Raw genomic sequence first — 20,130 nt, forward strand, 5'->3', positions numbered from 1 at the left:
GCATTTCCAGCAGGGGAGGATACCTGCTGTCGTGGAGGCACAAGCCTGGGGCAGGGAGGCCAGGAGAAGGCACCCCAGCTTCCTGGCAGTCCCAGGAAGGCCCGCGGCTCTTCGCTGCTCTTGTGCTGTTGTCATTGTCAATTGCCAGCTGCACGGCTGTCTCTCCTTTCGGAGCCTCCGGGCAGCATACCCACTCCAGCTCTCCACTTCCCTCCTTTCAGTCGCTGGCCTTTGCCCTGTCCAGTGGACAGCCAGTGCCTCCCCTGACCGGGCAGAGGGCCTGGGAGATGATGGGTATTGGCCAGAGAGGCTCTGAGAACAGATGCGTCATTGGGCCAAATGGAAATCATGATTCAACCAAAGTTCTTGGTCACTGGGTCACCCTGGTCCCTGTTCTCCCTGTGGGCATCATGGCCTCCTCCCTTTGCCCTGCACCATTGTCCTGACCTCAGGTTCGGTGTCTGCTAGCATGATTGCCACTTATTTGTCATTGTGCCCATGCAGACAGCTGTCGGAGGAAAATGCTAACCTCCAGGAATATGTTGAGAAGGAAACCCAGGAGAAGAAGAGATTGAGCCGAACCAATGAAGAGCTGCTTTGGAAGCTCCAAACTGGGGACCCGACCAGTCCGATTAAACTCTCGCCCACATCTCCCGTTTACCGCGGCTCCTCCTCGGGGCCCTCCTCTCCGGCCAGAGTCAGCACAACACCCAGATGACGCCACTACACGGCCTGCGGGAGCTCCGGCTTCTCGTCCTCCGGTCTCCACCCTGAGGGAGCACTGACCCGGTGCCGCCGGAGCTGGCCCTGTGCGCATGCTCAGTAGCTGCGAATGCATCCTAGGCGCGTCCTCCTCTGATCCCTGTGTAAGACTGCCCTGGTGTCGGCACTTAGGAAGGTGTAAATGGTAAAGTCTGATGTGCAAACGTTTTACCATAGTTAGAGCCAAAAGAAAGACACTTGCAATTGTTCTTGAGCAATGAACTTTCACTGCAGAATTTCAGGTTAGTTACAAAAAGCTCAGTTTTCAATATACGTTGAATAATCATTGTGTACTGCACCGATATGTGTGTATATTTACATATACGTATATACACATGCTGCGGTTCTGAATTTCATTTTTTATAACATGAAGTGCTGACATATTTTAGTGAAGGTCAGCAGTTTTCTAACTTGTGCCTAAGAATTATTGGGAAATGAAAATGCATTTCTATCTAGCTTCCCAGGAATATTTCTACCCAAAATAGAAAAAGGAAAAAAAAAAAGATACAGAGAAGAAGCGCCTTTCAACTCACCACCAAGTGGTACTCTCTTTAATACGAACACCAGCTATTTGTGAACGGTAACTGCCTTTGGAACAATCAGCTTCTTAGTCAACATGATGTGAGATCACTATTATTCCATTCGCAAGTTTTAATTATTGATACTCCTGTCATGAGCGGATAAGGGAGAGCAGTGGGAAACCCTAAGGGGGTTTAGCAGTTTTGCAGATGTTACTCATGACAGTGACTCATCTCTAATCTTGTAAACACAAGTTTTGCTTTTTTCCTGAATGGCATCTCAGACTCGGTCATGAAGCTATTGTTGCACCCTCCGGAAAACATGGCAGAGCCTGACCTTTGAGTAAGAGTGAGGATGACCTTGCAGATGACTGCGCCCATTCGCGCTCCATCCTCATGAAGGAAATTGTTGCCAAGGTCTGTATTTTGGCCAGGCACAGAGGGGGAACATCACTCCAGCTTTCCATGTGGTTCACTCTGATGCGATGCTGTAAAAGATCAACTCGTTGAAATAGGACCCTCAGGCCCCCATTTCATAGCAGCCCCCCTTCAGTTTGGTTCTACAACTCAACCCCTTCACTGCACACTGAGATGGCTCAGGGGGTCTAGCAGGGGCTTCCAGAAAAAAACACCATTTCTGTCCCGGGGGACCATTTCTGAGCTCTGCTAGATCATCACACGACCACCCAGAAACTCACTTCCACTTCCTGCTGGATGATCAGGCAACGCTGCTGCTGACTGTGCTCCCATCTTAGACCCAGAAGGTTCTCCCAAACAGAGGAGTCCAGTGAAACAGCCAGCCAGGGGGCACCAGCTCCTGGACTGGCATCTGTCTCTAAAATGGTAGAATTAGGATATGAACAGTACTCATGTAGTGGTGTGGAAGATTAGGAGCATGATACACAAAAGGAAGAAGTAGTTTTAACAGATATGGTGATGACGATGATGCCCTTGTTTCCTGTATGCGACAAAGACCCTGCACTTTCTCCCTGAGACCCCCCAAAAATTGTCCTGAGCACAGGCATGTCTTTGAGTGTGCCCAAGGCGAGAAGAACCATGAGGGGGTCCTGCAGGGGCCGGAGCCATGGAACGGGTAAGAAACAGCCCGCGGATGGGGTCGGCTTGCCCAGGGCACGCCTACTTGGCACACGTGTGGCCAACATGAAGGCAGACATGGTCCCTGGCCCTAGCATGAGTCCAAGCTGGGCTTCCGGGCCTCAGGTGCATCTCCAGCTAACCTCCAAGGGTCTTGCTCCTTCTGGGGTCATACACGGTAAATCCACATGGAAACACCACCATTTCTCTTTGCTTTAGTGGCTCTGCATGATACTGTGATATTGAGTTGGGCATTCCATTAGAGTAGATCACGCCACATTGACTAAGTACACAAGTATTTATTCTAGTAGCAGGCACAACCTGCAAACACAAATTCAGTTACAGCTTAGCTGTCCGAATTAGGAACTGCTTACATAGCCGCACCTGCTAAACGCAGTTACACAGCAATACTGACTTCCGTGTGATGCTAGAACGTGGTACAGTGTATTAGGCTGCTGTGGTCAGAGTTGTAGCATTGTTAGCACTAAGTAATTCCTCATTAGGTGGACTTCGGTGAGAGCTTTGCCGTAACCCGCCCTGACCTTGGGTACTTGAGCTAATTTCCACGTGGCCCTGGCTTCGTGGGTTTTTTTTTCTTTTGTTACGGACACCCATCATGTATGGCTCCTCATCTGAGCCATCACCGCTCCCGAAACACATGGGGCGGCAGCTGCTGTGCCTCCTTCTCAATTCTTCCACCCCCCACACCATCAGAATTCGGCTTTCTCTCCACGTGGTCTGCCTCTGTCCCCTTCCAGGCTGGAGCGATGTTTCCACGTTCGGATGCTGCAGCCTCCGCACCTGCCTCAGACAGACCCACCAGATACCACCTGTCTCTTCGTGGCATTTGGGAGATGCATGGGCGGCCTGCCCCCCACCGCCGCCCCTGCCCACCACATGCTGGGACAAGGTTCTGGCTGGATGTCAGAATGGATGGGGGTGGGGGCAGCCCTGGCCGTGATTAGTTGAATGAATGGGGTCACAACATCCCTTTTCCTGCCCCTACACATTGTGTTGCATATTTGTGTTTAACTCTAAAGCCTATTAAAATAAACTTGAGGGACTTTCTGCGATATCTACTTGATGTAACTGGAGACCTGTCCCTCTCAGGCTGGGGATCCCAGGCAGGGAGGCAACGAGGGTGGTGTTTGCAGGCTGGACCCCTTTTCTGTGTGTGCCGGGGTTGGGTGATTGTCCGTGAGAGAAGTCTAGAGACCCCCTCTCCCCTGACTCAGCAGGTCCCAGATCCCTGCGCCCACCCCTCCAGCCTGGGGGCTTGAGCAGTCCCTCCCCTGGACGTGGGAGCTCAGTGCCTCTGCTCTGCAAGCCCAGGGTGTGCTGGAGTTAGCTGGAAGGAGGACATAAAAGGTCATTCACTCATTTCGACCTGAAAGTGCTTGCTCCCCCCATCCCGATGGCCTTCAGTTTGGGCTGCAGCCGGTTTAGCCAGCTAGACCTCAGAGTGTCCCACAGGTGTCTGGCACCGTCACAAGGGAGACAGCTGGGTTCGCAGGTTCCCTGTGGTGGTTTTGCAGGGTTTGTGGGAGTGGCAGCTGTTTTAGGGAGATCAGCAAGTCCCTCCTGAACAAGTAGTCAACAACAGACCCTTTGTAGACACACAATTCACTTCCGGACCTCACAGGGAACACCCCAGGGCCACCTCTGGGTCATCCCCGTGTATCGATGGCAATCATCTAGTTATTAATAATCTACCTGGCCATGTGTCCTAACCTGTTTGTTTCTTTTGGGGTGTCTTGAGCACCCTTCACTTTCATAATGACCCCCTCCCATTGTCCTTACCCCACCTTATGCGGTAAACAAGGCAGGTGGCAGCACCTCCACATAACAAAGGAACAAATGGGTGGCAGCCACCAACACGAACAGGAGGTGAGATTAGAGCCAGCTTTCCACTGTCCATGGAGAATGGTGTCCCCTTCCACGGCTCATTTGCAGTAGGCAGAGGAGACTCTGGAAGTCAACTCACTGCCCTCCTCTGTGCCAAGGAGCTTTGAGAGCCTGGCTCTCCCTTCATGGGAGACTTGCATCCCCCTAGCAAGAAGGGAGTTACGGAGTTAAGCACAGGTGGAAACCAAGTGGTTGGACAGCTTCCCACCCGCGATTGGAGTTGAAGGATGTTCTCAAAGCCATTGCTGCATCAGTGTGTACGCTTCGAGCAATGACTCTGGGATTGCACCCTGTCACCTCATCCATAACCACCAAGCGGTGAGGATCCTGCCCACATGAGAGTCTGTCAAACGCTTAAATACGCACACACACAGATACACACACTCTACACACAATCCAGAAGGCTGGTAAGCCACTCTGGTGGTTAAGACAGAGCATGTTAATTCACTTAAATTTGCTAAATACATTTTTGTTAGCAGGTCTGCATCTCTCAAACCTCTTGCCCCAAACCTCATAAAATAAAACCAAGACAGACATCTGGTGTTTCTGAGGGCCACGCTTGGGTCACTCTCACCGCAGCGTGATGATGCAGGCCAATCTTCCTCGCTCACTAAGTCGAGAAGTCTTTTCCAGTGCCAGCTCCAGGCAGGGTCGGGATGCCCTGCAGCTCCGAGCTCAGACTGCCCTGTCCCTTGTATGTGTACAGACCTCCTGGGTGCCCATGCCTCCTCCCTCTAAGGCACTCACACCACAGACACGAAGAGAGCACCTGCCACGCAGCTGCTGGCTGTGCATAGCAGCTTCTCACATGACTGCACCGCCAAATTCACATGGCAGGCACTGGGCTTCGTCCCTCCTCCTGCACTGTGGGAACAGCGGTTCTGAACCAGCTGGCACTCATCAGGTGCGTTGTTTTAAGGGGAATTTAAAAGCATCCATGGCAAAGTCCCACCCAGCACAGCTTTTTCTTCCCCACACAGTCTCAAATCCACTGGGATTAAGTGCTCAGCCACACCAAGAGCCAAAAAGCTGTTCCCCTCATCAGCAAACATACTGCCTGTTTCAGTCCTGAAGACTTTTCCTCACATTGTGTTTTTTAAATGGCTGTATTTATGGCTGAGTGGACAGGCTTAATTTAGTAAAACTGAAGTTTTCCCTTTGAACAGGGGCTGATGGGATTATCTGTAGTTGGTTCCAGCCCTCCCTGCTGCAGCCTCAGACCCTGCCCAGGTCTGTGTGGTGTAAGGGCTGGGCTGAAGTTGGAATCCAGGCCAGCACCCCAGGCCATGGCTCCACAGGCTTTCTCGTTGCTGCGAATGCCATTTGGGGGCAGCTTTTGAATGACCAGAGGTGCTTCATAACCAAACTGTGCAAGGGAAAACTTTCTCCAGGTGGTGCCCCTCAAGCCTCCAGCCTGGCATCGCCCCACGGGACCTTGAGGAGCCACTGGTCAGGGTTTTCAAAGAGACTGCTGAAAGATTTCGCATGGCCTTTTCGAGCTGCCTGTGCGGCACCAAGCAGTAGCCACTAGGTGGCAGTGTGGCGCTGCAGGACCTGGGGTCCATCTTGCACTTGGCTCAAAGTCATCCTTAGGGACCAGAGATCGCCTTCCTATAAGACACATACAAAAATCCAGGAACAAGGCATGCCCCGTGCTTATATCCCAATTCTGGAACCTATCAGGCTCTCTGGGCTGCTTTGCAAAGCTGGCCCCTTTTGTGAATCAGGTTCTGCATCAACAGAACCTCCCGCAGTAATTACACCGGGCCAGAGACCACGCCCAACCTGTGTCCCAGGTGCATGCTGCACAATCTTGCTTACCCACCGCGCAAGCTCTGTGGTCTGGCTTTCTGTGTGGCCAAGGAACATGAAATGTGCATGATGCTTTCAGGTGCAGATGCTCATCCCATATTCCAGATCATAGGCACGCTGGGGCCCGGAGAGCAGCTCGCCTGCCTTCCCCTCCGCACAGCTCCCTGCGTGTCTGCTTTCAGCACCATCCATCAGCTGACAAAACTCAAAGGTCAAACCTTATCTTCTGGGCAGCAGATCTTCTGGTATAGCCGCTGTGAATCACTGCCTTTTACTGTCTGAGAATTAAGGCCCACTTGACTGAATTCGCCTCTAGTGCAAAAAATGGATCCTTTCTCAAGGGAGTTGAGGGAGTGAGATAGTAACAATTACCAGGATAGCTACACTCCCCCACAGCCCCTCTGTCCTGCATGCACTTTGCTCCCTCTAACAGGATGGTGTGTGTGCAGGCCAGCAAAGGTTGGGGCGGCAACGGGCGAGGGCGTTTTGTTGCCGGAGACCAAGTCCTTCAGCAAATGCCTGACAAATGGCAGCCTCTGAGCTGCTTTACCCAACAGCTTGGTTGGAAGGAAGACTTCTGTGGCCCCAAAGCCAGATAAATCTGCAGACAGTACCAGAGATCCAAAATGGGGGCTCAAGGGATTCTCTGGTTGGGGCTCAAATTGTTGGAATAAGGATTTTCCCCAAATGGCTAAAGGAAAATGAGAAGATGGGACTAAATTCACAGGCTGTGGGGAAGCAGAGCGGGATGTGGAACTCTCCATGGGGCACTGCCAGGCCTGGGTCCCAGGAGAGACCCGCTAGGATTCTTGAGATCACACCACACACATGGAAGCCATAGAATTTATTAGAATTTGCAGAAGCATGAGATAATGTACCACGAAATAGTTTGATTTTACAACATAAAGTATGGTAGGAAGTTGTCAATGTACACAGTGTTGTTAGCAAAAAGGGGAGGCAGGACAGTTTCACATTTTTTGAAAGGTGGTGGACGACAACTACACTTGTCCTTAAAGTAAAATAAAAGCAGGAGAGACCCAGCAGAGACCAACCTGATTTGCAGTTAGCATCGGAATCTAAATCTAGTATCACAACCTTAAGAAACTATAAGAAAACTATTAGAAAAATAGAACATCAAACAAGCAAAAAAATATACAAATGTACATAATAAAAAACACACAACTCTTAATAATGGCTCCATGTTCAGTAGAAGAAAATATTTACTGGAGAAACCACAGCTATTCAGGTTTGATAATAAACCAACCCTCATTGGTATCATTACCCTTAGTGCTCCTTAAACTCGTTGAAGCTGAAAGGCACAACTTAAGCAGGAAACTTATCTTAAATATATATTATAACTTCTCAAATGGGAAAATAAGTCCCAAACTTAATAGTCTGTCATCAAGAAACACAAAATCATTTGCCTTGTTAATAAATTAACAGTCTGAATGCATCTTTCCATCCTGCTTCCTGACCCTGCTGGACATACTAAAAGATACCCTGAGAAAATCTTCTCTTTAAGCTTGGCCAAGGTACTCCATCTCCTGTGGGGTTTTCAGCTGGCACTCAGCACAGTTGTAGAATGACCCAGGAGGGCTCCATGGCAACTGTGCCCCGAGACTCCAGGCCCAGCCGGGTCCCGATGGCGAGAGCGTTGTGGCTCAGTGAAGCACTGGCACAGAAAGGCTGGACTCGAGGAATCGAGGGGTGAAGATGGAGTCGGCTGACATTTTTTGCCTTAAAAATCCATTAGGAGTCATAAGCGTGATGACACATGGAGTGTAGCTTCCTGCACCGCTGGATCAACAGTAATCAATTTCATGACTCAAAGTCCACAGGAGCCTGGCAGAATATACATCTCCCTCTCCCTTCAGAGCCTTACATATAATCTTCTCATGACGATGGCAAACAGATGTATTTTAAATTACACGTAACAGTTATACATAACATATATCCAGATCCGTCTGCAGGCGAACTCTGCATCAGTTCCACATACAAGCCTCACGCCCCCACCACCCAGCAATTTCCCCGTCCTCGGAACTGTCTCATGAGACCACCAGCGCACAGACACGAACATGCCTCTCACACACCCCAGAACGCAGCTGTGCTGGGGTTGGGCACAAAGGCCCCTCACTCCCTGTCTTCATGGTGTGGGTTCTTGGCTGCCAACAGAACTGTCAGCCTTTATTAAGAAGGGTCTGTGTAAAAATGGGATGTGTGAATCAGAAGGGGGCCCTGGCACAGAGCCAGGCAGGCTTGCTTCAGCATTGGGTCCTGCGTCACGCAGTGCCCAGGACCTTACCTATAAGCCTGGGTGGGGCCCCTATGGGGCATATCCACGTGCCTCCCACCAGGACTCATTGCCCTGTCTCCAGTCTCCACCATGGGTTGGGCTGGAGACCACACCACGTGGGACTGCAAACACCAGCCAGTTCACAATGCCTGCTCCGTGGCAGGGGCACGGCAGGGAGGAGCTGGGATCATCAGCATTTCCACCCGTCTGGACAAAAGTGGGCGGGCCATGCACCCTTCCAGCTGTGCACAGGGATGTGCTGAAGGTGCAGGAGGCAGTGTGTCAGGGCCTTGGTGGCTGGGGTAGGTGGAGAAGCCCGCTACCCCCACCACCCCAGGACTCGTATCGGATCCTGGCCACTGTGCTAGAGTCAGCACAAGGGACCAGGTGGCTGGTTGCCTGAGATAGATAAAAGAAGTCGCAGTGGAAAGAGTTTTTGCTACTGCAAAAAACAAAAGTGGGGGGAGATCTCAGCAATTCTGACAACAGTATACATTTAGTGACCTTTCTGAGACAGCCTGAGGAAAATGCATCTATCACTCTGTCCTCTTCATTTGGAAAAATAAATCCGATGCACAAAGCCTTGGCCAAGAGGGTGTGAGCAGGGATGATAAGTAGAGTGGGGGGTGCATAGAGGCCTGGTCTCCTCTGGATGGTGCCCCTCCAACTGCAGAGCTGCCCTCCTGTAAGCCGGCTCCTGAGCCAGCTGCCAACAAGGCCCCCGCTGCCTCCCTGGAGACCCACTTCATCTCCCTCTTCAGCAGAGGTCGTGAGGCAGAGGGCTGGAGATCTGCTGGGTTTGCTGCTTCATGAATTGGGGCCTTCGGAGGTCATGAACACATGCAGGGCAGTCACAGGGGTTGTGGGAGGCAGGAAGGGATATTTGCCCATCACAAATGGGTCTTTCCAACGTGGGCATTTATTTGTGGCTGGTGCACAGATAAAAGTAGGCACAATACTCCTTGGTGGGTGTGCCTCTAGTAATGTGTCAGTTCTGACTATGTAGGAAAATCCTGGCCAGCGGAACTAAGAATATTCTTGTTTGGGCAAGGGAACTAAGAGATGTGAAACTCTCATTTTTTTTCGCTTGTGTGTATTTTTATTTCAGGGAAAGAAATGAGGGATATGATAAGAAAAAAGTCTATTAAAATTGTGAGGCTTACTCCAGACACCATTGCTTAAATCACTCCCCTTGCAGAGAGAAAACCCCTGGCAACTGCACAAAAACACTACTCATAAAAGCACGGTGACCAGTGAACTATTATGCAAGGCACCCCTACGTGTCCTTTCCTAACCAGGAAGCCCGTCCTCTAAGGAGGGGGCACGGGGGGTGTCCCATCCCTGCCCAGCCTAGGCGTGCTTCTGTGTCCAGCTTTAAGGCCTCTGCGTGAGGAAGGCCACAGACTCCCAGCTGTCAGCGCGCTCTCATGAGGAGACTCGGAGCAGGGGAGACACACCTTCTCAACCTACAGAATGATCCATGGCGCCCACTGACATGTCAAATGTCAACTCTAAATAGTCTATTGGGTGCTGTCTTGCATGGAAATTTCAGCCAGAAAGAAAAACTAGAGCAAAGAAAAAAAAAAAGCAATTCTCTCCCACCACTTCACTTTTCTTGCCTATGTAGAAAATAACGGAAAAAAGAAATCAAGCAAATAACTACCAGGTCCTAAGCAAGAGAAAACCAAAACCCCAACAAAATAAGTTAGTATTATTCAAAATACGTTACAGCACCAATCTCCATAAATGTCAATACCGCTCTTTGGAAATCGGAGCTCTGGGCTCTTATGATGCGCCCTCTGGAACATTCAAAATGAGATCAGAATAAGGCTCCCAGCAAGGTGAGCAGCCTGATACGGAGGCCCCGCCCATGGCCGTCCACCCGCCCTCCACTGGCATGTTCAAAAATTCTTGCACTTCTCTCCGAGAACCTCCTGGGGGGGGGGGGGGGGCGGCACAGGGAGGGCACAAGTGCCCTCAATTTATCAGGCTTCTACAAGATTTGTGTCAAAGGCCAGACTAGGAAGAAATGGAAAGGAAACTAAGTTTTGAAAGCAGCATTTCCATTTCCCCTGGTGTCCAAAATGCCCACGTCCCTCTCCCTCCCCATCAGCACGGGCCTTCTGTCTCCTGAAGTAGACTCTAAACGGAATGCTCCACCTATGTTCAGGTTTCCTCTGGCTTCCGTCTACAAGGAGTGTGTGTGAAATGGTGCTGGCCGCAGGCCCCGACCCGGGCAAGACAGGCAGGGGTGGAGTGCACTGGCGCTATGGGGGTGGGAAGGATGCTCGGGTCTCTCCCACTTGCAGAGGCATGGGGTCCGAAGCATCCGGATGACAGATACACAAAAGGGACAGCGATACGCCTGGAAATCACCTCCCCCGTGACCCACGCATCTCAGCAATACGATAGCCGCAGGGGTGATGACGTGGCCATTTCCAAGTTACTGTTATGCCCTAACTTAATCTGGTGGAGTGTCACAATTTCATGGACTGTGGATTGATTTCAATTTCATCATGTCACAGAGAGGCCAGACAGCTCATGTCAGGGCCAGAAACGCATGACCCCGACATGTCCTGACCCCAGACTGAGCTGCCACCAGCCTTAAGAACCTTACAGGAGCCACCAGACTGGCTCCAAAGCATGGGAGGGCAAGACTGAGTGAACACTGGCGACTCACAGGAAACAGACTTCTAACTCGGCCACCATGGGGCCAGTCCTGCAAATACAGTTTCATGTTCCAGTTACTCAGGACACAGCCAGTCGGGGGAGACGGCAGGAGCAGCAAGAACCGGCCCAGGCCTGGAGGCCATGAGCTGAAGAAGGTCCCTGGTTTACATACATGTGCACACACATGCATAAGCAAAGCAGGCCCTAATGGGAGTGATCCCTTCTTCCTCATTTGAGAGGAGCCAGCTGCCCTCAGCCCCCCTGCCGAGCCCCGGGCAGCTGTCATGGTGTCAGAGCAAAGCCCTGAGAAGCCAAGGGGCAAGCAAGGTCCGGCCCTAATGACCCATCTGAATGCAACGGGAGAAGGACAACAGGCCTGATTCTCCTTTTTAAGTGCACTACTGTCGTTTGGCTCTGGGGTGGGGAGCTGCTGGGGACACACTGTTTTGTGGTACTCATCTGGCTTGATTGCTGGGTGTCTGGGGCTGAGCGGGAAGATGGCTGCGAAAGTTTGGAGTATGCACAATTTCAATCCCAGAACAGTCCCCGGGGAGGAAGGCCTGGTTCCCAAGATAAGGAGAGAAGGTGACCTCCGTTCTGCCTGCGGCTGCGGCAGCTCGGGGCTGAGCTGGTAGGGGAGGAACTGCTTTTCTCAGAGAAGTGAGGAGACACAGTGGCCAGCCGCAGCCTATTGGCCCCGGCCAGGCAGCTGTCTGGAGGTGACCAGGGCCTGAAGAACCGGCTGCGGAGCCGAGGGTGGGCTGGGGCTGCAGGTCAAGTAATTGCACCTTCGGCTGCAGTGAGGGTGTGGAGGCAGGTGGTTTCTGTTGCACTGGTGGGGAGAGTGGGGTGCCTCCCGGTCCTCTGGGGGCGTCCCTTGGGGCTGCCGCCACCTCCGGGGGGCGGGGCTGTGCGTCACTTGCACTGGTCCAAGTTGCCGTCAGGAGTCCTTGCTTGATCGGCATCCAGGGACGCCTCCTCGCTGTGCCACAGGCCGTAGCCAAAGTAGATGATGAAGCCTGTGGGCCGACAGCAGAGACGGGCGTGAACAGAGCGCCAGTTGCACCACCGCAGGCAGGGCTCAGAGCCCAGGGCAGTCCCACAGCAAACCCTCTCGGGAGGCCTGCCCCTGCCTGGCATGAGCCCGCAGCCAGCCGCCCTTGTGACCTTCCCACATCTGGAGCAGCTGCCACACGAAGGCCACTGTCTGCTTTGACATCTGGCAAAGCCCTACATTCCTCTGGACGGCCTTATGCTGCAGCGTTTCCTAAGCAGACAGAACAGCTGGGCCAGGGCCACCAGAAGCCGTCGGGTCGTTCAGCTTAACCCCCTGATGCCCCCTGAGGCCACGAGACTATCAGGAATGTGCACTACGGAGATGGGGTTTCCCGCAGGTGCTGGAGGTCTCTAGGCTCTCAGCCTGGACAGTCCCACGGCCCTGTTTCCTCCACATAACTGACCGTCAGACTGCAGGAGACACTGAGCCCCAGGAATGGACTTCACACAGGAGTCCACAGCCTGTTCCTGCACGCAGGACTCCAGGGTGGGTCCAGGACCTATGCTTCTAACCACCTGCCCAGGGGCTGTGGCTAGACGGTCCCAGGTAATTGGGGCCACCTTGTGTGGTTGACACAGGAAAACAGGCCTTAAAGCAAGGACTCAGCCACCCAGAGCCCAGGAAAGGAGCTCAGGCTCATGAACACAGGGACTTCGACGGGGACCCTGGGAAGAGGCACCCTCTGCCTTCACCAGGCCTGGAGGAAGTCGCCACAGTGAGCTGTGAGCAGCTTTTCCTCAGAAAGGCTCTAGGAGACGTCTGTCTAACAGGCTGGACTTTGCAAAGAATGAGGACCCACCCTGGTGCCAGCAGACAACGGGCTGCAAAGTATTTCCTGGAGGAAAAGCAACCCGTGAGGGCCCTGGGAGATGAGGCAGCAGCCATCTGCCTGTAGCGTGCAAACTCGGGGCTGCAAGGCTGTAGGGACATGGTCCTGAGGGGCAACGGCCAGGGCCGCTTTCCTGGCTATCAGCACTATGACTCAGATGCTGAGGAGAAGGAAATGAGTTCCTCCCCTCCAGCCCCTGGGGCGAGACGCCCAGAGGGGTGGGACTCGGCCGGCCCTACAGGCTGCACCCACCCCTGGTGATCTATCTCATGTGGAAGCTCCCTACCCCAGCGGCATCTCCCATAGGCTCCAAAGCACTCTCCTTCCACAGAGAAGATGCCATCACAGAGGAGCCCATGACACCCACCCTGCCTGGGCCTAGTGCCCGTACCAATCTGATGCTGGGCAGGCCAGGGGGCCAGGAGGCACAGGCCAGACTTTCCTGTCTGGGGTGAAAATAACTGGTACCTTATCTGCAGCAGACTCATCACCTTGTTCCTGTTAATATCAAGGTCTTGCCCAACAGAATAAATAGTTTGGACAAGAAGCAATGAAAACAAAAAGTGTCTAACAGGGAGGAGAGGACTCACAGCCTACCAGGGATTCAGCATTATCTTCGAGAAAGCTGCTGACTGCATGTGCGTCATTCTGTTATGAAATCTGAAACAAGGGAGGCCCCCCGAGAGAAGCCAGGATCTTGGACGTGCTGGCAGCGGCATCACATACCTATCAGCATCCACACGGCAAACCGGACCCAGGTGCCCTGGTCCAGCTGCATCATGAGATAGACGTTCACGAAGATGCTCAGGATGGGGAGCACTGGCAGGAAGGGAACCTGCAGACAGGAGGCAGCCTCAGGCAGTGGCACCAGTTCCAATAGTTTAGTAAAACTGTCTAGTAAAGGCAGCACACCTGAGAGTGACGGGGACTGTCGGGTGAGCTGGGGAAGACAGAGGGAGTGCCCACCTCCAGCCCCACCCCCCACACACAGCCCACACCCAAACACACACACAAACACACCCAAGGGTACATCTTAGTAGGTGGGGATTTGGTTCTAAGCTCTGAATGGCCAAGTGAGCTCCATTCTCACTTTTCTCTGTTGCGATTCTCCTGCTAAAGAAAGGACTAGAAGATAGACCTCCACTTTACCTCTAAGGCCAACGTCTTTTATTATTTGTGTAATCTAAAAATGGAGACGCCTTGCCCGTCTCCAAGGCTTGGAAAACTCATGCAATCAACTTGAGCAGACATTTATGAGAAGCATCCCACCACCCCAGAGGGACTGCTCCACTGGGTCTGCTATTATGTATAAACTTAGGGGCAAGTGGCTTCATCAGCAGCACCCTTGATACTCTCTGGGGAAGAGGCAGCACATTTCATAAAACACTGATCACAAGGGACATTTATTTTCTGGAGAATTCAGAAATGGATGCCGAATTTCCAGGTACTGGTGAGGTCTCCCTTGGCCTGTGTCATGCAGGAAGGTGTCAGCCTGCCCTTGACCACTCAGGGAGACGTCCAAGGGAGGAGGGCTGCTGCCTCCTTCCAGGGTCCGGTCCTCTCTGTGCCTTCAGGGCCCCTGCCCCATATTACCTGAAGCTGACTGGCAAAAACCTTCCTTGGGAGCACCCAGGCCCGGCTGAGCCCACGCAGGGCTGGCCAGGCATCAGGAGGGCCAGGGTCTGTGTACCAGGGTTCCTTCCCTAGGCCGAGCTGCTCACCTTAAATGAGAGCTTGGTCTTGCTCTCCGGCTGCCTCCAGATGATGCCTGTGACCACGGCACAGAGGAGGGCAGACCCTGCGAGCATAAAGACTGCCCACAGCGCCCCTTTGGCGAGAGCCTCCCTTCCAAGCACGGTCACAATGCAGAAGGTGATGATGAGAGCAGCTAAGGGGGAAGGAAAAGACAGAGCAAGCTGCAACTCAACCATTTCTCAATTTCCCACAGGCATCCGCTGCTCTCCCCTAAACTTGTGGAGAGAGAGGCTCCATTTCCAAAGGCATCAACTACAGTTAACACAGAGTAACTATGTCCCAGTCCAGGAGCAAGAGAGACGCTCATCTTCTCTGGCACCTTCCCCCAACTCCAGCTCCACTGCCTAGAAACCATGCAATGCCAACAAGCAAGGCCCCAGGGAAGGGCTAGCTCTTACCTATGAGGCTGGTTGAAATGTTCACAATTAGCCCAGAGATTTTGGAAGGCTCCATGTTTTTGGGTGAGAGTATGGTTTTCAAAGAGAACATCTCTGCCTCTGGTAAAAAGCCCAGCTGGGAATCATTGGTGCTTGCCAATTCATTTTGGTCTGCTGGATCTAACTCGTCAGAAGTACTGGCCATCTGGTATACCAGGTTAGGTTGCTCTGGCTGATACCTGGGAAGAAAGGTATTGCGTGACCGCCATCATCTGCTTCAAGCAAAACGACATGCACCAACTCAAGTTCTCAATAAGCCTCCAAAGTGAGCTGCCTGGGACACAAGGTATAAAATGGGAAGGATATAGTCACATGCTGCATTGTAGACAGACGAGGAGAGACTGGGAACACCACCTCCCGCTGTTGCTTCTGGGGAACATCCTCCATGGTCTCTGCTTCGGGGCGACATGACCTCCACCATGAGCAGCCCAGAGGAATACTTTGAGAGGATCTCTCTTGCTCTGAGAAGTGGGAGCGGCCCTCAGATGCTAAAGATATTAGGCCACTTCCCACAAAATTACTGCTGTAGGGAGCAAAAAGGAAGGAGAGAAATAGGAAGCAATAACGCCGGGATCCTACTTGGCACAGAGAGCCAGAAAAATGTGGCTGCAGGCTGGATGGATTGGAGAAATTCTGTTTGTGTGACTTAATTGGATCAATTTATTTTAAAACTCCAAGTACCTTAGAGTAAATAATTCTCTGTGGCTGGTTGGAGGGCCGAGCCTGCAGCGTGATTTCCAAGACACGAGCTACCTGCTAGTGGAGCATCCATCCTGAATGAGGTGCCTCATCTTCCCACCCAAAATGAACAGAGTGCAAATCTTTTCCACCAGCTTTGAAACACAGAGTGCTGTATGAATTATTTTGCATATGATCAATTCTAAGAGGGAGTATAAAGATATTAACCATTTTTGTATGGATTCACTTGTGCAACCCCACTCGGTCAATTAAGAAAGTGGGGGACCTCAGAGAATATTCTAGCATTGGGCCCCTTGGGAGGAATAAGGGGTCCCCAATAGTCTTAGCTGATTCTAAAGAGCTTCTGCTAAGGCTCAGCCTGGGTTTTATGTGCATCAGCTGCTGAACACCTTGGAAATGCAATCAATGGCCTTGAAGGTGGGAATCCCTGAAAAGAAATGAGGAGGCTCTTGAGGGGAGACCAGTGCTGAGCGTCTCCATGAGCACAGGTTCTCAGGATGGAAGCTGCACAGGGATGCGCTTTGGGAGTGGGCGCTGGGGCAGGTGAGAACACCAAGACACCAAGCCTAGGCCCAGAGCAGCTTCACTGCGACTGTGAGAGGCTTGCCTGGCCCCCATCAGGCTACAACAAGCCGACCCCACAGTGTCTCTGAACATCAACCTAGGGCACCCCATGCCACATAATGGGATTCATTCCTCCAACCACAGTGCAACGAAGCTGCAGAAGCATTACGCTGACCTGGGTTTCACAGGCCTTGGGTTTTCCTAACTCCTACCAGGGCAGCCCTCAATCCTCTCTGTCCCAAGAATCTGAACCAAGTTGCAATCAGTCTTCAGATATTCTGATCCCAGGATCCTGGCCTAATAGTTGGACCGGGAATCTGTCTCTATCCACCCAACATTTAGCCTTAAAAATGAGGGTACATGACAGAGGGGGGTGAGGGGCCACCCAACTCTTGCTAAGGACGTCCTCCTAACTGGGCTCTCAACCCAGGTCCTCCCCTCTCCTTGGCAGCTCCCAATGGAGCTATCACCAACCTAAAAGTTTCATTCATCACATAAACCATAGCTGAACTGTGAAAAGGCTACCAGGTGCATCTGCATTTCTGTCATGAAACCCCAAAAAGCCATACATACCGTAAGACCAACACACAGGCAGCCACCAACGAGTAAGCCAGGAGAGTGCCAATGGACATGAGGTCCACCAAGTCCTTCAGGTCAAAGAGGAAGGCCATCACAGCTGGGAAGAGACAGACACCAGGATCTGTGGAGGGCCGTCTGCATGCACCGACAACCAGGACCACCACAGCTGCCCACCATCCAGGGCAGCGAAGGGGGCTTCTTTTACTCCCACCCCTTCCCTGGCCTTCCCATGGAAAGACACAGCTTAAAGGGAAGTCAAGCTTCCCTTTAAGCTTGTGATTAAATCACAGACACAGTTCTCAACAGACAGTAATCATCATTAACATTTGTATAGAGAATCCCTTCATTCTTGTGATTTTAATAGCAACTTTGTAAGCCATCCCTACATTATAGATGTTAACATTCACACAGGTTAGGAGACTCATCTAAGGTCACACAGCTCATAAGCATAGGTATAAGGATGCGAACTAGGTTCTTATGACTCTGAGTCCTGTGTGTCTTCCTCTAGACCATGCTGATTCACAGACTCAGGTGCATCCATCCGTCATCCATCCCATCGATCCATCCATTCGCTATCAATCCATCTGTCCATCTATCTTCCATTCGTCCACTCACCATCCATCCATCAATCCATCTCATCCATCTGCCCATCTCCCATCCATCTCATCCATCTATCTTAACCATTTATCCATTCATCCATCCGATCCACCCATCCATCCATTCAGCATCTATCCATCTACCCATCTGCCATCCATCCAGCTCTGGTCAGAGTGTGCCCATCATTGGGTTCTAGGTACTCACTATTGAACAGGGCAGACCACAGTCCCCAGCCTTCTTGAGTGTACCCCACCAAGACACAGGCATCAGTGGACAACAGTGCTGGGTGATAAAGGGCAGGTCTGGTGCTCTGGGAGGACTCACAGGAGGTCCTAACCCAAGCAGGCGGGCAGGAAAGCAGAGTTCTTCACATGTGAAGTCACTTCACGTGCAAGAAATCTGAAGAGTTGTTCTCAAACAATATAATATCAGCCCCTTCACTGTGTCCCTTGCCTTTAAAATGAATTAAAACCTGCACCCTTATCTGAACATCTTTTGTGAGTGTTGTGAGAGTATGCGTGTCTATTCATGTGGGTGTGTATGTCAAGTACTCATTAAAAAACAACTCGGCTATATCTGCTTTGGGATATTTTCAAAACACATGCAATCAACACAAGCTAAAATATAAACACAAAGCCATTATTTTTCCACAAATATCTCTCAAGCCCCTCTAGATCACTGCAACTAAAACAAATTTAAATGGAGAATAAAACACAAAATTAAAGAGCAATGAGGGAGGGCCTTCTGGGTAATCAGAACAGCGCCCAACTGTGCATGCCACAAATGCCGATGTTCCTACTCACGGGAAACTTGAGACTAATTTCTTCCATGTGAGGTGATTTTGGAAAACCAAATACTTATTTACCACTCCCACCAAATGAAAAGGGTAAATCCTGGATTTTGTGAATGGCATGTTCTTTACAGTCACTTCAAAGAGCATGATTTGATCTCCCTCTATCAGCAGGGGAAGGAAATTAAGGCCAGTCTTTAATATGATCAAATTCTGGGTAAAGCCTGAGAAAACAATGACCATTTCCAAATCCTTAATCCTGTAAACATACTGGTCACATTCTGACGCATAGTGCCTCTCAATCTGACCACTGTGGTCACTCTCATGAGCATAGAATCACATAAGAAATGTTTCATAATTTAAAAATAGGTTTTATTATACAATATTAATCCACAAAACTAAGCACAGTTTGCTAAAGGCATAAATGCAAATAAAACTTAGTGAATAATTCATTCATTTAAGAAGGTCAAGTGCCTTACCAATGGCTATTTGACAAGTCACTGTGTTAGAAATTGTGACTTATCTCACATGCCCTAATTTGCCAAAAAGACCCACTGCTCTGCTCAGACTCTGGAAGGAGCTTGGCTACTTTGGCGTAAAAACAGTCCTGGAATCACAAGGCCGCTCCACCGTCCTGGGTGCACATCCTCACTTCACCTCCCTGGGCCTCCACTTCCACATCTGTACAGTGGGCTGACGTCTGCCTTTTGGGGCTACAAAATGCAACTGCGAAAGGGGCGGGCGTCTGCCTTTCGGGGCCATGAAATGCAATCGCAAAAGGAGGAGACATAAACCACAGGTACAGTGTGCACGTGAGCTTCCTCTGGGGTTCTCCTTTCCTTCATCTAGGGCCCTGGAACACCTACATGGCTCAGATTCGTCCACTGATTTCATCCATCAAAATGGTCCTCCCGGCGATGAGCTCATCTGATAAGATGAAACTCCACTGGGTCTGCTATTACTTATAAACTAAGGGGCAAGTGGCTTCATCAGCAGCACCCTTGATACTCTCTGGGGAAGAGGCGGCACATTTCATAAAACACTGATCATAAGGGACACTTGTTTTCCAGAGAATTCAGAAATGGACGCCGAATTTCCAGGTACTGGCGAGGTCTCCCTTGGCCTGTGTCACACAGGAAGGTGTCAGCCTGCCCTTGACTACTCAGGGAAACGTCCAGAAATGGGGGGGAAAGGTTTTGGGCAAATACTGTGTGTTCTAAGCTCTCCCCAATGAGATGAAAACCAGAGTGCAAACTGTTCGAAAATTCTCTCCTATCCTGTCAAACGGGCCTCTGCCTTTTGTCAAAAGGTCAGTCAACTTCCAATGAACCAGGCTCCAAGTGTAAAAACCAGGAGTTAAAAAGACCAGTTAGGATTACTCACAGACCAGAACAACGCAAGATGTCTCCCTAAAGAGTAATGACTCCATTGTTAAAATATTTACATGTGAAATGAGTTCTAGTACTCACCAGCAACGGCACCTGAGGCTAATGTGGCGATTATTGGTGTTTTGGTCCTATCATTGACGTTGGCTAAGAATTTAAATAGCAGTCCATCCTCAGCCATGGCATAGATAACCCGAGGCATGGGAAACATGGAACCTAGAAGACTAGATGGGGAGAGGCAAACCGCGTGAGTGAACCTGGCTCATAAGGGATAAAGGCACCACATCCAGCCATGCTCGGTTTACCACAGAGGAGAGGGAGTCTGAGCTCACCAAGAGCTGCCATCCCTCCACGCTGGGTGAGGCCTGTGGCTAAAAGACTTG

General features: G+C 51.2%; 2 protein-coding genes and 1 pseudogene across 16 annotated transcripts in view; 1 reads left to right on the forward strand and 2 right to left on the reverse strand.

Moving 5' to 3' along the window:
* Nucleotides 1-3,448, forward strand: part of MTUS2 (microtubule associated scaffold protein 2) — a 729,967-nt gene extending 726,519 nt beyond the window's left edge. For all 8 annotated transcript variants that reach the window (XM_055244645.2, XM_055244647.2, XM_055244648.2 and 5 more), the window contains one exon: nt 505-3,448. In XM_055244645.2, coding sequence (XP_055100620.1) covers nt 505-718 — 214 coding nt within the window. In that variant the 3' untranslated portion in view covers nt 719-3,448. The remainder of the gene's footprint in view (nt 1-504) is intronic.
* A 3,473-nt stretch (nt 3,449-6,921) lies between these two features.
* LOC129463482 (uncharacterized) lies at nt 6,922-9,304 on the reverse strand (annotated as a pseudogene).
* Nucleotides 6,922-20,130, reverse strand: part of SLC7A1 (solute carrier family 7 member 1) — an 84,919-nt gene continuing 71,710 nt past the window's right edge. For all 8 annotated transcript variants that reach the window (XM_055244048.2, XM_055244047.2, XM_055244045.2 and 5 more), the window contains 6 exons: nt 19,832-19,971; nt 16,970-17,072; nt 15,095-15,312; nt 14,663-14,829; nt 13,668-13,776; nt 6,922-12,074 (listed from right to left, as the gene is read on the reverse strand). In XM_055244048.2, the coding sequence (XP_055100023.1) occupies nt 11,971-12,074; nt 13,668-13,776; nt 14,663-14,829; nt 15,095-15,312; nt 16,970-17,072; nt 19,832-19,971 (841 nt within the window). In that variant the 3' untranslated portion in view covers nt 6,922-11,970. The remainder of the gene's footprint in view (nt 12,075-13,667; nt 13,777-14,662; nt 14,830-15,094; nt 15,313-16,969; nt 17,073-19,831; nt 19,972-20,130) is intronic.

This window comes from Symphalangus syndactylus, chromosome 15 (genome assembly GCF_028878055.3).
Source record: "Symphalangus syndactylus isolate Jambi chromosome 15, NHGRI_mSymSyn1-v2.1_pri, whole genome shotgun sequence".
Lineage (NCBI taxonomy): Eukaryota > Metazoa > Chordata > Mammalia > Primates > Hylobatidae > Symphalangus > Symphalangus syndactylus.